The sequence below is a fragment of the Pistacia vera genome, unplaced genomic scaffold (assembly GCF_008641045.1).
Source record: "Pistacia vera cultivar Batoury unplaced genomic scaffold, PisVer_v2 Contig188, whole genome shotgun sequence".
NCBI classification, from domain to species: domain Eukaryota; kingdom Viridiplantae; phylum Streptophyta; class Magnoliopsida; order Sapindales; family Anacardiaceae; genus Pistacia; species Pistacia vera.
This window is the reverse complement of record NW_022195981.1, coordinates 1,064,877-1,078,251: the sequence shown is the minus strand read 5'-3', so window position 1 is coordinate 1,078,251 and position 13,375 is coordinate 1,064,877. Positions and strand designations below refer to the sequence as shown.

General features: G+C 35.3%; 1 protein-coding gene across 2 annotated transcripts; it reads right to left on the bottom strand.

Moving 5' to 3' along the window:
• Nucleotides 1–1,140: 1,140 nt before the first annotated feature.
• On the bottom strand, nucleotides 1,141–6,527 carry LOC116126939 (histone-lysine N-methyltransferase, H3 lysine-9 specific SUVH1-like). 2 transcript variants are annotated; one of them, XM_031412609.1, is made up of 3 exons: nucleotides 6,358–6,527; nucleotides 3,905–6,235; nucleotides 1,141–1,458 (listed from the first exon to the last, which is right to left on the bottom strand). In XM_031412609.1, exon 2 carries the CDS (start codon nucleotides 6,011–6,013, stop codon nucleotides 3,965–3,967), a length of 2,049 nt encoding a protein of 682 aa, XP_031268469.1. In that variant the 5' UTR covers nucleotides 6,014–6,235; nucleotides 6,358–6,527; the 3' UTR covers nucleotides 1,141–1,458; nucleotides 3,905–3,964. The 2 variants fall into 2 exon arrangements, with proteins under 2 accessions (XP_031268469.1, XP_031268470.1); XM_031412610.1 differs by having other exon boundaries at nucleotides 3,905–6,021.
• Nucleotides 6,528–13,375: the final 6,848 nt, after the last annotated feature.

Below are 13,375 nucleotides of genomic sequence, written 5' to 3'. Positions count from 1 at the left end.
ATTTGAGGTTGTTATTTGATTTATATTGTAATTTAAAATGATTTGCCAACAGTCTGGTGTGAATTTAACAATGGCGCCCCCTACTCAAGCCTTGCCGCCTTGTGCAAGGGAAAATACCATCCCAGATCCTGAGGTTTAAGGAAGTAACCTACTCGGCCAAAATGATTTTGAGAGTGATAGGATAATAATGTCAGCGGGGAAAATCATTTATTTTTGTTTTTTAAATTTTTTAAATTACAAAAATCTAATTAATAACTGGGTTTTACAAAAAGGTACTAGAAAATAAAAGATTTGTTTATTTCAATACATATTATGTATAAAAATTAAAATAACAACAAAAACAAAGGTGATTTGTTATTTAATAAAATGGAATTCCGTTATTCACCTAAAATTAATGCAAATCTCAATGATAATTTATGAAAACCTCCATTAAATTAAATCGAAACGTTTTTTCTTTTCTTGAATAAGTCTGGGATTTACTTTTTTCCATAACAGTACAGCCTGAAAGCAAACCCGGAAAAATATCTAGTTATTTGGAATTCGGGATTTGGCAGTTTAGTTTCTTAGATTGATAGTATTATGATCTCGTTTTTTTTTTAGGGCTGTTTTGCCGGTTAATTGTATGCAGTATGCTATTGGATCGTCTCCTTATCAACTCTTGAGAACAAGGTGGTTTTGGTACCTCATCTGTTTTTACCATTTTTATATTATTATGTTGGCAAAATGAAAATGGTATAAAGATCAGTTGAAGTTTATTTTGATTCTGATTCTTTTTAATCGGGACATTGAGGATAATATCAATATACGATATTGGCGTTTAATAGATTTTCAGTTTTATAAAATTTTCTGACCAGAAGTCTCTTCTGCAAACATCTACATTATTTTTAAATTAACTACTGTGGTATGGTTTCATTTCAGATAGTTTATCTACCGTATGGGAAGCTCTTGCTATGTACATAGTGATTTTTCGGGTGTTTCATATATGCCGAGCCATCACGGGCACTTCTTATACTCAAGTTAGGTAGCTGGTTTTAATTATTCAGTAGATTTCTTGGAGATGTGTTTAATAAGTTGGGTTCCCTGCACAACTCTTGTACTTCTATCTCTATCTCAAGAATAATACTACGCCTGCTGCCACAATTTCAATACACAACTGCAGATTAATCATTCCAATTCAGAAGATACTGTTACACCATAAATACACATTCAACAATTGTTAATCTCAGTTATGAAATCTGATGTCACAATACCGTTTCAGGCATAAAAAGCTCGGCTATTAAGCAACCTATGAAGTTAGAATCACTGGCTACATCCATCAGCAAAAGGAGCCATTGACAGCTAAATGTGACCTACCCGGCTAACCTAGCAGCAATAGAAAATGTGTGCCCATTTACCTGGAAATACCGCACTCGATAACTGGCACAGTTTTTGGATGTGCTCGGGAGTGACAGCTACATCCTAAAGAAAGTATGGAGGAAGGTTATTAGTCAATGATAAACATTAAAACTGAAAAAAAAAAACAAAAAAAAAGCCACATAACGCAACATAGTTGCACAAAGACGATGCTACAGTTAACAGCAGTGATAAGAGTGAACAAATTCCGGCAATTGATACTTCCGGGGTTCTCTTTAAAGTAAAATATGAATATAACATATGCACAGGAACCATGAGTGAAGGCATTCACACAAATTGTGGCTAACAAATTAATATGTTATCTATATTAATGGTAAATTTAAATAGGTATAATATTTGAAATGATAATAATTTATATTATTATCACAAATAAACAATTAAAAAAAAAACACGCGAAATTGATATATATACAATCCCCTCCTGTAAAATTTAATTCTGCATACTAAACAAGGCCTAAATTCACAGCAAATTATGCAATATGAAGAGACAAGCAGCCAGGATAGGCAATTACAGTAATATTCAGCTACAATCTCTCTTGATAATTTTATTTGTTATAAGAAACAAATCATCATCTAGAAAGGGACATGCTGATATTTGTTAGTCCAAGTTTTCGTGCAGGATTTGAAACCTCACAAGATGATTTGAAACGCTACAAAACCCCTAAAATTTCAAGTTTTTGTACGGGATTTGGCTTTAGGAAAAGTTAATACAAGAACACCTTAATAAACCTTTGTCTCTCTTGGTTTCTGAAGTGAAGAAGAAATGAAGGAACAACTAATCACCTTTTTTCTGTATTGTAAAGTGGCTACAAGCTTATGGGCCAAATTGTGCGAGTAAACTAAGATCTTGTGCATCAGCACATTCTTGTTCTGAGCTTAAGAAGAATATATTTATTTTTGGGACAAAGAAAACAAAAAATACATAGAAACAGAGCCAATACCCTATAGAGTGTGCAATCTTTGCTCCTCTTTGGATGATTTAGCAAGAAAGAAAAAAGAAGATTTTTTAAGATAAAATAGGATAAGACTAATGGATTGCAGGAAAGAACCCATCTATTTGATTCTCTATAGACGTCACTCTGAAAGTAGTTCCAGAACACTTCTTTGTTCTTTATAAATTCCCAAAGAAATATTCTAGCAACATGGACCTTCAGTTAGCAAGAGCATCAGCTTCAAACTTCCCAACAAAAAATACAAGGAGTACAACAATGATAAGATCAAATATCACATATGATAAATGGAAGCACCCACAATGACGGAAAGACACACGAAGGCATAATTATAATCATTTTTCACAAAGATAACAAACAAAACAAAACTAACATACAGAGTTAAAATTAAACAAAGCATTAGAAAGTAAAAGTTCTTCAAACCCGTGAAAGCCACAAGATGGTGAGTGCTGCTGCCAGTGTCTAACAGAAATTTTTAAGCAGTGAGGAATAGATAGTTTCAACACCCAAGCTTTAATTTCGAATTACTACAAAATCCTAGAGTAGTATGGGACCTTGAATAATTAACTATAGACAAAGTTAAGCCTTGAATTTGTATGTCTTTAAAATAGAATGTTTTTAAGTCAGTTTTGCATCAGTTATCTCAATTTTTGATAGTTAACAATATCCTGTAAATTTAATTTTTGCTTACAAGGGCATTCATAATGTTCTGTCGGAGTGTGCACCTCTCTTCTTACTGTGCCGCCTAGATTTTATCTTCTATTCTTTTTCTTTAATCTCTAGTTCTTCTATACATCTACCAAATCAAATCACAACCAACCCCTGGTTTCTCCAATCAAACTCTTAACCCTATCGTTAAAAGAAAATAATTTCAACATCAATCACAATTAAACCCTAAAGTTGCAACTAACCAACTTTACATGATCATCAGCAAACTCGATAAACAGCCCTAATAAGTACACATCCCAAGTACCAAATCAATGAATCTGTTTTTGTTGTTTCAAGATAAAGAAATTTGGTGTTTTCCAACACAGAACCAAGTGAGTACTATTTTCCATTATATATATAACAAGAAGATAATAAAAAAATTCTTAAAGAACCTAGTTACCAGGACCACCAAGGGTGGATGGCAACTTGGCAGGGTTGAGGAGATGAACTGTCACCCACTGCACCCAGTCACACAAAGACTATATAAGAAGAAAATATGATACAGCAACCCATATCAAAATGACAGAGCAACATATTAGGCAACTGTACTCATACTATATAGCACTTCCCACGGATTAAGTTAATTTTAAAAGAGCAGGATGATAAAGCTTCACTATCATGTTATTATTAAAAATAAAAAACTAGATCCCTTTAAGTAGATAACTTGCACAATTTAGGCGAAAATATTTGATATGCTAGTTGTGTGTTTAAATAAGCATCAATAACATCTTATCAAACTCTAAGCATCATAACATCAAAGATGAAGCACTAAACGAACATTATTCATCGTCATTACAAGTTCATATACAAATAAACAAGAGTGAGAGTGCAAACCTTTTATTCGAGGTCATGGTTGCCATGCATTCCTCTCCACAGATCAACAAACATTTAAAATCAACCAAAGTAACCCCGGCATCTCGGTGATCCACATAAGCATTTACTTTTTCGGTGGCTATCACTATTACCTTCATCTGAACGAGCAATCCCATAATCATATGCTAACTCTGTCATGGGGGGAATGTGCCTCATTGCGAAAAATGCAATATGGACAAAGGTTTCATTGTTTTGTTCAAACATGACTGGTTGCCAGAACACATTTGGAGAGCAACTGTGATTCATAAAACGGGCAACATTTCCACCATTCTTAGAACTTATTATTAGGGGAAATGGAATATCGTATTCCTCAGTAGAGTTATTACAATCATCTTCATCTATTAAACCAGGTTCATAATTCCACTTGAAAGAGTCATAAACACGGGTGGTATCAAAAACATAATCATCATTTTCCCCTTCCTCCCCATCTTGTCTTGACTTAACTTTGTCAACAACTTCACCCGCATATTCACAAATAAAAGTACCAGCACGGATAGGATCCCATGTACGCAAAGCCCAGCCCTTATCTTTTGTTTTAAACACTTCCAAATGAACCCTAAGACCAGTTTGTGACACTCTGTTTTTGCAACTAGAAGTACATGGACAGGAGGGACCGCATTCATATATCATAGGCTTCCGGCTTACTAGGATCCCGTTTGCTGTATATGGAAAATCACCCCCATTTTTCTGCATGCATGAGCAATTTGGATTGCCTGGGAGGCATGCACTACGACAGTTGCATCCGAAAGAAGGCTCAGTTAATCTAAAAGATTTTGTATACTTAACTCTAGGGAAATAAGTGAAATAAGCAGGCCCTTTCTCATCATCAACATCATTTACAAGTGACACAGGTGTGCTCTCAGCCCCAGAAGTAAGGTCTGGAAGAATAAGTCCGACCCTCGATGACAAACCATCCTTCCACTTTTGAATCAATTTCCAAACAGAAAATGCACCAGGCTGCCCAGGCATTCTCACCAACTTATATTTAAACATGTTGCAACCTGATTTCCCCTTCTCCATCCAAGATTCTTGAATCCTATAAAGCCCATCATATACATAAACCTTTGAGTTGGGACTAATAGCATCTTTCATGCCCCGAATAACTCTTACTTCATTACCCCGACGCAAGCTCCTCTCTAAAGCAAGATTACCCCTTTCAAGCTTCTGATCAGATGATTGCTTATCCTTCTTATTGGCATTTCCACCCTGCCCAGTGTATACCAGAATGTCACTATCCTCAGCATCATCATCATACCCTCCAGATGATACGATGCTCAATGCCACCGGTTCTTCCTCTAAATCACCCCTCGAGATCATATAATCAATCCCAGCCATGGACTGCGAATGCAAACCAATCACGCACAACTCCATTCGAAAGAAGAAAATATCACCAATTTCCACCCCTGGAACAGTTCCAACCCTCTTCCTCATATTGGTACGTACACCTTTCGTCAATAATATATTACCTGCTTTCAAATCAGCACGCTTTATAATCCCCGCAGGAGACTCTTTTGCATCCTCAATCTGACTAAGTCTTCTCCTAAGGGCATCAAATCTAATCAACACACTATTAACAACTTCCGTATTACCCTCATCTCGCTCATATGAACTAATCCCAACAGCAAAGTCCTTACTGCCAGATGCCACTAAATCTGAGACACTACTCTTTTTAGCCTTCTTTTGCCTAGAACCAGATCCCTGCGAATTAGGAACCCTGCCACCTTTTTTTCTCCAAACAGAAGACCCCACATCCCCATTAGACACATCCGAAAAATTAATTTCTGGTGACCTAAATGACCTAATGGGAGCCGCAAACGATGCAGGTGGCGTATGTGCTTGGTTAGAATGGTTGTTTTGGCTTAAATCAGGCCCATTTTGAGGTGCAATAAACGGGTAAAATGGAGAAAACCCAGCAGGGAAAGGTCCATAGGGAGGTGCACAAACAAAGGCAGGTCCTTCAGGACTTGAAGGTAACACAGGATACAAACTACGAAATGGTTTTACTTCGAGTACTTTTGTTTTATCAATAAGACCTTGAGGAACTGTGTTGTAATCTGACCCTCCTTCCATCACAAAACCTCAGAATAACACAAAACAAATACAAACCCACTTTAAATTCAAAAACCCATTTCTATACACAAGAAAGTTTTGAATTTTTATTTAAGTTTTCCAAACCATCTTAAAACCTAACAAAATACACAACACAAACACAAATCTTATATTCTACAAAAACAAACCCACCTTATATTTCAAAAACCGATTTCATTACACAAGCTAAAACTTAATTTCTCCCTGCAACAAGAACAAAAAAAACTAAAACTCAAAACGAAAATGAAATCTTTGGCAAAGATCCAAGAAATCTTAAGCTCAGAATCTGAAAAGGTTGCAGATCAAAAGCAGGAAAATTGGAATACCTGTAAAGGATGAGATGGTTAGCTAGGGCTTGGAGCAAAGGGTGATTGAGTGGAGAAGAAATGGGGGAGTTTGGTGTGAGTGAAGTCCATCAAAGCTTCTGTAGTTCTGTGCATTCTGTCCGATGATTTTTTTTTTTTTTAACATTTGTTTGTTCTTGGGTTTTGAACATATTCTTTTCTTTTCTTTTTTTCACGATTTACATTTGCTTAATTATACATTTAAAATTTCAGAAAAAAATAAAAATAAAAAGTCAAATTGGATACAAACACTCTTTTTTTACTTTTTGGACTTGATTATTTCTTTAAGAAAATATAGACTGCGTTTATTTTACTTTTAAGATACTATTTAATCAAATAGGATAATAATTTTCTTTTTCTTGAAAGAAGTCTCTAAAAATGTCTTAATCGAAATTTGTTTTATTAAAGTAACTCTTTGGAAACTTCAAACTTATATTAAAAACTTATTTGTTTAATAAAACACTATGGAATATATATAAAAAGACTCTTAGCAAAAATGATAATAATAAAGAGAGTCGATATAACGAAAGATTAGATTTAAAAAAGACTATAAAAATTCCCTTTCCTCTTTACCTTCTCTTTTGATCTTCCCTTTATTATTATGTATTTTTTTATGATGGGGGTGATCGGACCAGTTTACACGTACCTCAACTAATCTTCTGAAACCCTAAACTATTAGTTGGGTGAGAGATCTAGTGGTCAATGTTTTAAAACCCAGCCTAGCTCAAATTGGTTCAACCAGGTTCCGAGGCTTTCACCGAGCTGAGTTATCAATTTTTCCATTCACCCAAAACCCTAGAAATTGAGATACTGATAGACGAATATTTGAAGGCCGGGATGTTGGGCTTTTGAAGAGGAATGGTCTGTGAGTGCAATGGTGGAGACAAAAATGATTTCAAGTGAGTGAATCGACCAAAAATCGAAAAAAAATCAGCGACAGAAATAGTCGGCTTTTACCGGCGATTGGCAAGGCAAACGAAGGTGGGGTGAGATGGTTTTGGTCAGGATGATGAGGAGAGTATTTTCGTGGTAATGGGGAGGACTGTCAATGCTAGCGATGGTGAGATTTGACCGAAATCAATCGACGCCAGTGTTGGTGAGATTTGGCTAAAATCAGTCGACGTCAACATTGTTGAGATATGGTCGAAATAAGTCGATTTTGGCCAGATCTTGGGTAGATTTTATAGGGAATGGGCTTAATGGATGACTGTGATTGCATTTGATGTGTCCCCACTGCCAACTAGTTGACTGCTTATTTGTATTTAGGGTGTGTTTGCTAAATTTCAAACGTGTAAGGACTTAACAAATTTTTAGAAGTATATTTGTTGAATTTTAAACTTTTAACGGTTGGTCAGACCGGTAAACTCAGGACCCAACAATTTTGTCGGGTTTCGCCTCGGTTATTAGTAGTTTTACCCTATTATACATGTGCCCTCCTTATAAAGTTTAATTATCTTCATTTTTAGTTTTTTTTTTTTATCTTAGTATTAATTATCTTAAATCTTTGATTATACATATTTATATGGTTTTTTAATAAAAGATGAGTTAGAATATTTACAGAACTTTGTCGTGCTGAGAATGTACTTATTGTAGAATAAATATCAAAGTAAATGGCCTAAATACGAAAGGAGTAATAGAGGGGTTGATATGTTATTTTCTTTCTCATTAATTATCTCAAATCGGTCTATGCATATTGTAAACGGAATATTGGAGGGTAGGGGCTTATATAGTGATAGATTACCCACCTTATCCAATAACATTAAGCGCCACCTTGTGACATGTGTCACAAGGTGGCTTCCTAATTAATACATGTGGCAGGTTGTGGGGGTCCACCCCTCCCCAACAAAAAACACTCCAGTTTATCATAAGCCCGTGAGGGGGATGGGGACAATTTTTTTCCTATTTAGTGCAGCCCTTTATACAGTCTCGTCTTAGCTGAATATTATACCATTCACTAAATTTTTCTTTTTTATTTCTATATTTTCAAATGTAAAAATTTAAACCAAACCTTTTCCCATCTTGGTTCGAGCGATATTTCTAACTAAAACCTTTTATTCAATCAACAAACTACTTATTTTTTTATATTTAAATTTTTGGAAGTTAAAAAAGCAGAAACAAAAAAAGCATTCTAACATTTTCCTAAATTTTCTCACAAACCAAACACACTAGAAACTATAAACTATTTTTCTTCCACCTCCCTCTCAAAACAATGTGATTATTCAATTATTTTTCTCTTTCCATAAACTCTTTTTCTTATTGGAAAAGGGAACCTCCTCATAATGGGCCAACATTGGGCCCAAAAGACTTTCCCCATCTTTTTCAAGAACCGCAAATCTTACTTTATTTCCACATGGGCATCTCTTATGAATATTGGGCCTTATGGACTAGGATAGGCCTAGAGGTGGTCAAGGACCAGTCCCAAGCAGGCCCGGGCCTGGGCCCGTTTGGGACTGGTCCTTTTGGGACTAGTTCCGGTCCCAGGTCCATGAGCAATTTCAGGACCCGGACCGGTCCTATGGGCCTGGAAAATTTATTTTCCCCCTTAATCTTTTTTTATATTTTAGGGGCGAAATGAAATTCTGTTAGAGGTTTTTAGTATTTTTCAGGGGTAGATTAGTAAGTTTCTAAAAGTTTAATTAATTTTAAAAAATAATAAATTAATAGTTAATTTTAACATAAATGTAATATTCACATTTCACACATTCACGTTTCACAAATAAACAATTAAATAAATTTTTTAATTAAATTATTTATCTTTATCGTCAACAATATTTAAATCATTCAAATCTGTATTCCTAAAGAGTTTGAGTAGTTCAGGATCTTCAAGGTGCTGTTGTAGTCTTCTTTCTGCATGAGTCCAATTCCGTAAACACGTTATCACTTCAATCATCTCATCGGTTAAAGAACATCTTCTATCTTCAACAATCCAGCCATTCGTTAAAAATGTTGACTCGGATGCAATTGTAGAAACCCACAAAAATAAAATGTCAAGTGCCATTTGGGCTACAATGGGGAATCGACTTTTATGTTGGTTCCATCATTGAAGAATATCCATGTCACGTTTCTCCTTCATCGTCATGAAGGACATGTCTACTTATAGGTAGCGATTCAGCTCATTTGGTCCATGTATGTATGAGTTGGAGCTGCTACTTCCGCCATGTTCCATATACGTCCACTTACTCGATCCTTGACGGAGGTCTGCATTAGGGTCTTGATCGTCTCTCCTGAACGTTTCGCTTCCACTTCCATTGTACCTATTCTCATATAAAGAAAAAAAGTTATCCAATTTTTGCTTAAAGTCAGTCAAATAAGACGTATAATCATGTCCTAAACGTTGGCCTAACTCAGTAATTATACAATTAACTACGTGTAATTTAAACCTAGGATCTACAACAAGGCCTAATCCATATAAGAATGGAATATCTAACCAATATTTCTTATATTTTTCTTCCATCTTTGAAACAATTTCCCTTAAAACGTCATTATATCTATATTTAGCAAAATTTTTAGCAATTTGAAGTAAAATATCTAACACTAAATTAGTAGTCGAATAATAAATACCACTTAATGTATTAGTAAAATCATAAAATTTTTTAAGAAATGAATAAAAAGGTTCACAAACCGCCCAATCATCATAGCTGACAACTTCCTCTGCATAGTGCTTCCGGTTAACGAAATCTGTAATTTGTTTCGCGGTTGGCAAAACTTTTTCCAACATCAAGTAGGTGAAGTTCCAATGGATAGGCATGTCCATACATAACTTCAAAGGTCAAACCAGTGGGTCCTCTTGCTTACAATATTTGACGTACTCCTGCCATCTTTTATTGCTACTGCCGATGATAAATCTGATAGCTGTGCACACCCTCTCCATCTTCGAATGTATAGCATCTAAACCTGCTTTAACTATCAAATTGATGATGTGGCAAGCACATCTTTGGTGAAAAAAATTGTCTTCACCACGCGGATCCAATCTCTTTTCAAATAAAGAGATTGTCATTGTGCTAGCAGCTCATTATCAAGCGTTAGCACTACAACTCTATCAGTTAATAAATATTTTTGCAAAACTTCAAGAATTATAAAATAAATAGTTTCAGCACTATGTTTTTCATATAACGGTTTAAAACCCATCAATTTTTGTTGTAAACCCCAATTATGATCTAAGAAATGTATTGTGATAGTTAAAAAATCAGTTTTTGATTTACAAGCCTATATGTCTAATGTAAGTGCAATAGATATATTCCTAAAATTTTGAAATTCGTTTTTAAGTTTATTATTTATTTTGTTATAAAGTTTTAGTATATCTCTTCTACTTGTACTTCTATTAACAAGGGTATATGTTGGACAAAATGCAGTTTTAATCATGTGAATAAAATAAAGATTTTCAGATAAACAAATGGGAGAGCCCGTAGCAACTATGAATCTTGTTATTTCCTCTCGTGCAACATGTGCATTGTATTGTCATGTTGAGAGAGTTGAGGATTGTGGATTAAAATTAAGTTGAGTTTGAATTTGCCTACTTGATCTAGTTGAAGATGTACCGGGCAGCTACATTATTTGGGAGTGTTTCTTCTCCAAGTGTCATCGCATCGTCAAAGTCCCTTTTTCAACGCCAATAATGATTCCACAGAAATTACATACCCCACACAATTCTTCCCCCACCCCATTTGTTTTTGGCCGTTTTGATTTGGTGAAGTGTCGTCATACATCGGACACGACCCTCTTTGACGGTCGGGGGGGTTGGACTATGCCCATGCCCGTTGAATCGCAACTCGCATGTGTTTGGCTACATCTCGTCCCGGCCGAATGTGGTCGTGGAGTTGCAGTTGTTGCCTCTGGATGAAAGGGTGAAAATGGATTGAACCTTTCTATTTCTTCGGTGGATGGAACGTAAAACTCATTTGGGAATAATCCTCCAAATGCATCATTTCGGGATCCATTATGAATTTATGATAAAATCATAAATAATTAAAATGAAAAAAAAAATATGAAAAAGAGATGATATTGAAAAATAGAAAAATATAGATAAATTATAAATATAAATTGAATGAGAATTTGATTAGAGATTTGGAGTAGAGGGTAGAGAGAATGAGACATTGAGTGGTGTGGAAAAAATGAAAGATTTAGGGGTTATTTATAGTGTAGTTGTGGGGGGGAATGAAAAAAAAAAAACCTCCCCCCAAATGACAGCCAACGATTATTAAACAAAAGTTACAATTTTTTTTTTTAAATTTTGTAAAATTTATTTTTAACCCTTATAAATTATATTTATTTCAAAATTTATAGGAGGTTTTATGTAATTATACAAGGGACTAAAAAGAAAATAATTAAAAAGGTTTGGGGCCAGGCCTAGGACCAGTCCTAGGCTTGGGCCTTGGAGAATGGCCTAGTGGACGGACTGGGCCCTCCTCCTTAGGCTTGGTCCAGTTTTGGGACCAGGCCTCCTAGGACCATCCTCTTAAGGACCGGGTTTTTGGGTTGAGGTTTTGGACCCAGTCCCAAATGCCCACCTCTAGATAGGACTTACACAAGTCCTATCATAATCCATGGGACGTGGATAATTGTCAGAAAATTTTAGGGTTTATTTAGTTGATAAAGGTTCATCTATTGTACGATGGTAGCGTTTGGTTCAGGGAATCTTTTATTACTCGAGAATATTATATTAATGGAAAGGTAGATTACCTTGAAGATTACCGGGTATAAAATATTTTTGTGTTTGGTTTGCAGGGGATTCATAATTGATAATAGTGTTTGGTTGACAGTAATTTAATATTATGGTATTTTACAAAAATACCCTTGTTAGTTCTGATGTCTAGGAATCAATTATAACTTTGTTTGGTTAAAGATGTATAATTTTGCCCATTTGCAATTAGTTTCTGTACTTGTCCCTTCAAAGTTTAGGAGTTGGGTGAATATTTTCTAAGTTTTTGCCTAAATTATGTAACAAAATATAACCATTGCAAACAATTTTCATTTTTTATTCCGGGAAACTGGTTCTTTTACAAAGTAATATCGTCTTGTGGGAAATGACCAATGAGCCTTTTTTCCTAAGCCGCACAAAGAAATTTGAAACATAAAAGAACAAACATAGCAGCAACAATGTACACTGCAATACTGGCATTCATCACCCTAAACACACCATTACAAACCTGCACAGACATCCACCTCAAGCCCAATAGCAACACCCACCAACTGCTAAACCAACATACACAACTTGTAGCTTAAACATGCAGTGTAGCCTCTCAACACCCCTGCCCAGTCGCCATACGATCATGTCCCGTTCCTCCATAACACCATCACCCATGCATCAAACATGCAAACCATATCCTACAGTAAAAAACCTGCTACACAACTAAAAACTAAAACCAAAGAGAAAACAAAAAACAACAACCCACAAACAACAGAAAACCCATTCCTCTCACACAGCATACCAGACACTGAAATGCACCCAGCCCTGCCAAAAATCTCCAAACACAGAAGCAAAATCCATAATCCACACCCTTCTTCAGCCCATACCGAAACACATCCCACCATCCATATATCTGATGAAATTATTGCAATTTAGCAGTTTGAAACAAACATTTGTATGTAATAGATATTTCAATAGAAAAGAAACATAAAGTTGTAACATTGATTTTTCAATTGTGCCTTATCACAATGTTGGATTGTTTTCGAACTTTATTTTGTAATACATGAACTACTTTTTGTACAACAGTTATGGAAACACATAATTTACAATAAAACAATGCGGCTGAATGCACGTTACTTGTAGCTTTAACCTTTTGTGCTGTTTTCATAGTCCTGTACAAGTTAGGAAATCATACTTGTTAGTGATGCAAATACAATTCATGACCATGATATGGTAGGTCATGATCAATGGTGACATAGTCCATATTTTATTAAATCGGCAATTACAACAACAAATGTTTACCACTGCCTCACTATACGCGACGTCTAACAACAGTTTGTCACGGAAAGATTTGTCATCATCCTCCCCAAACCA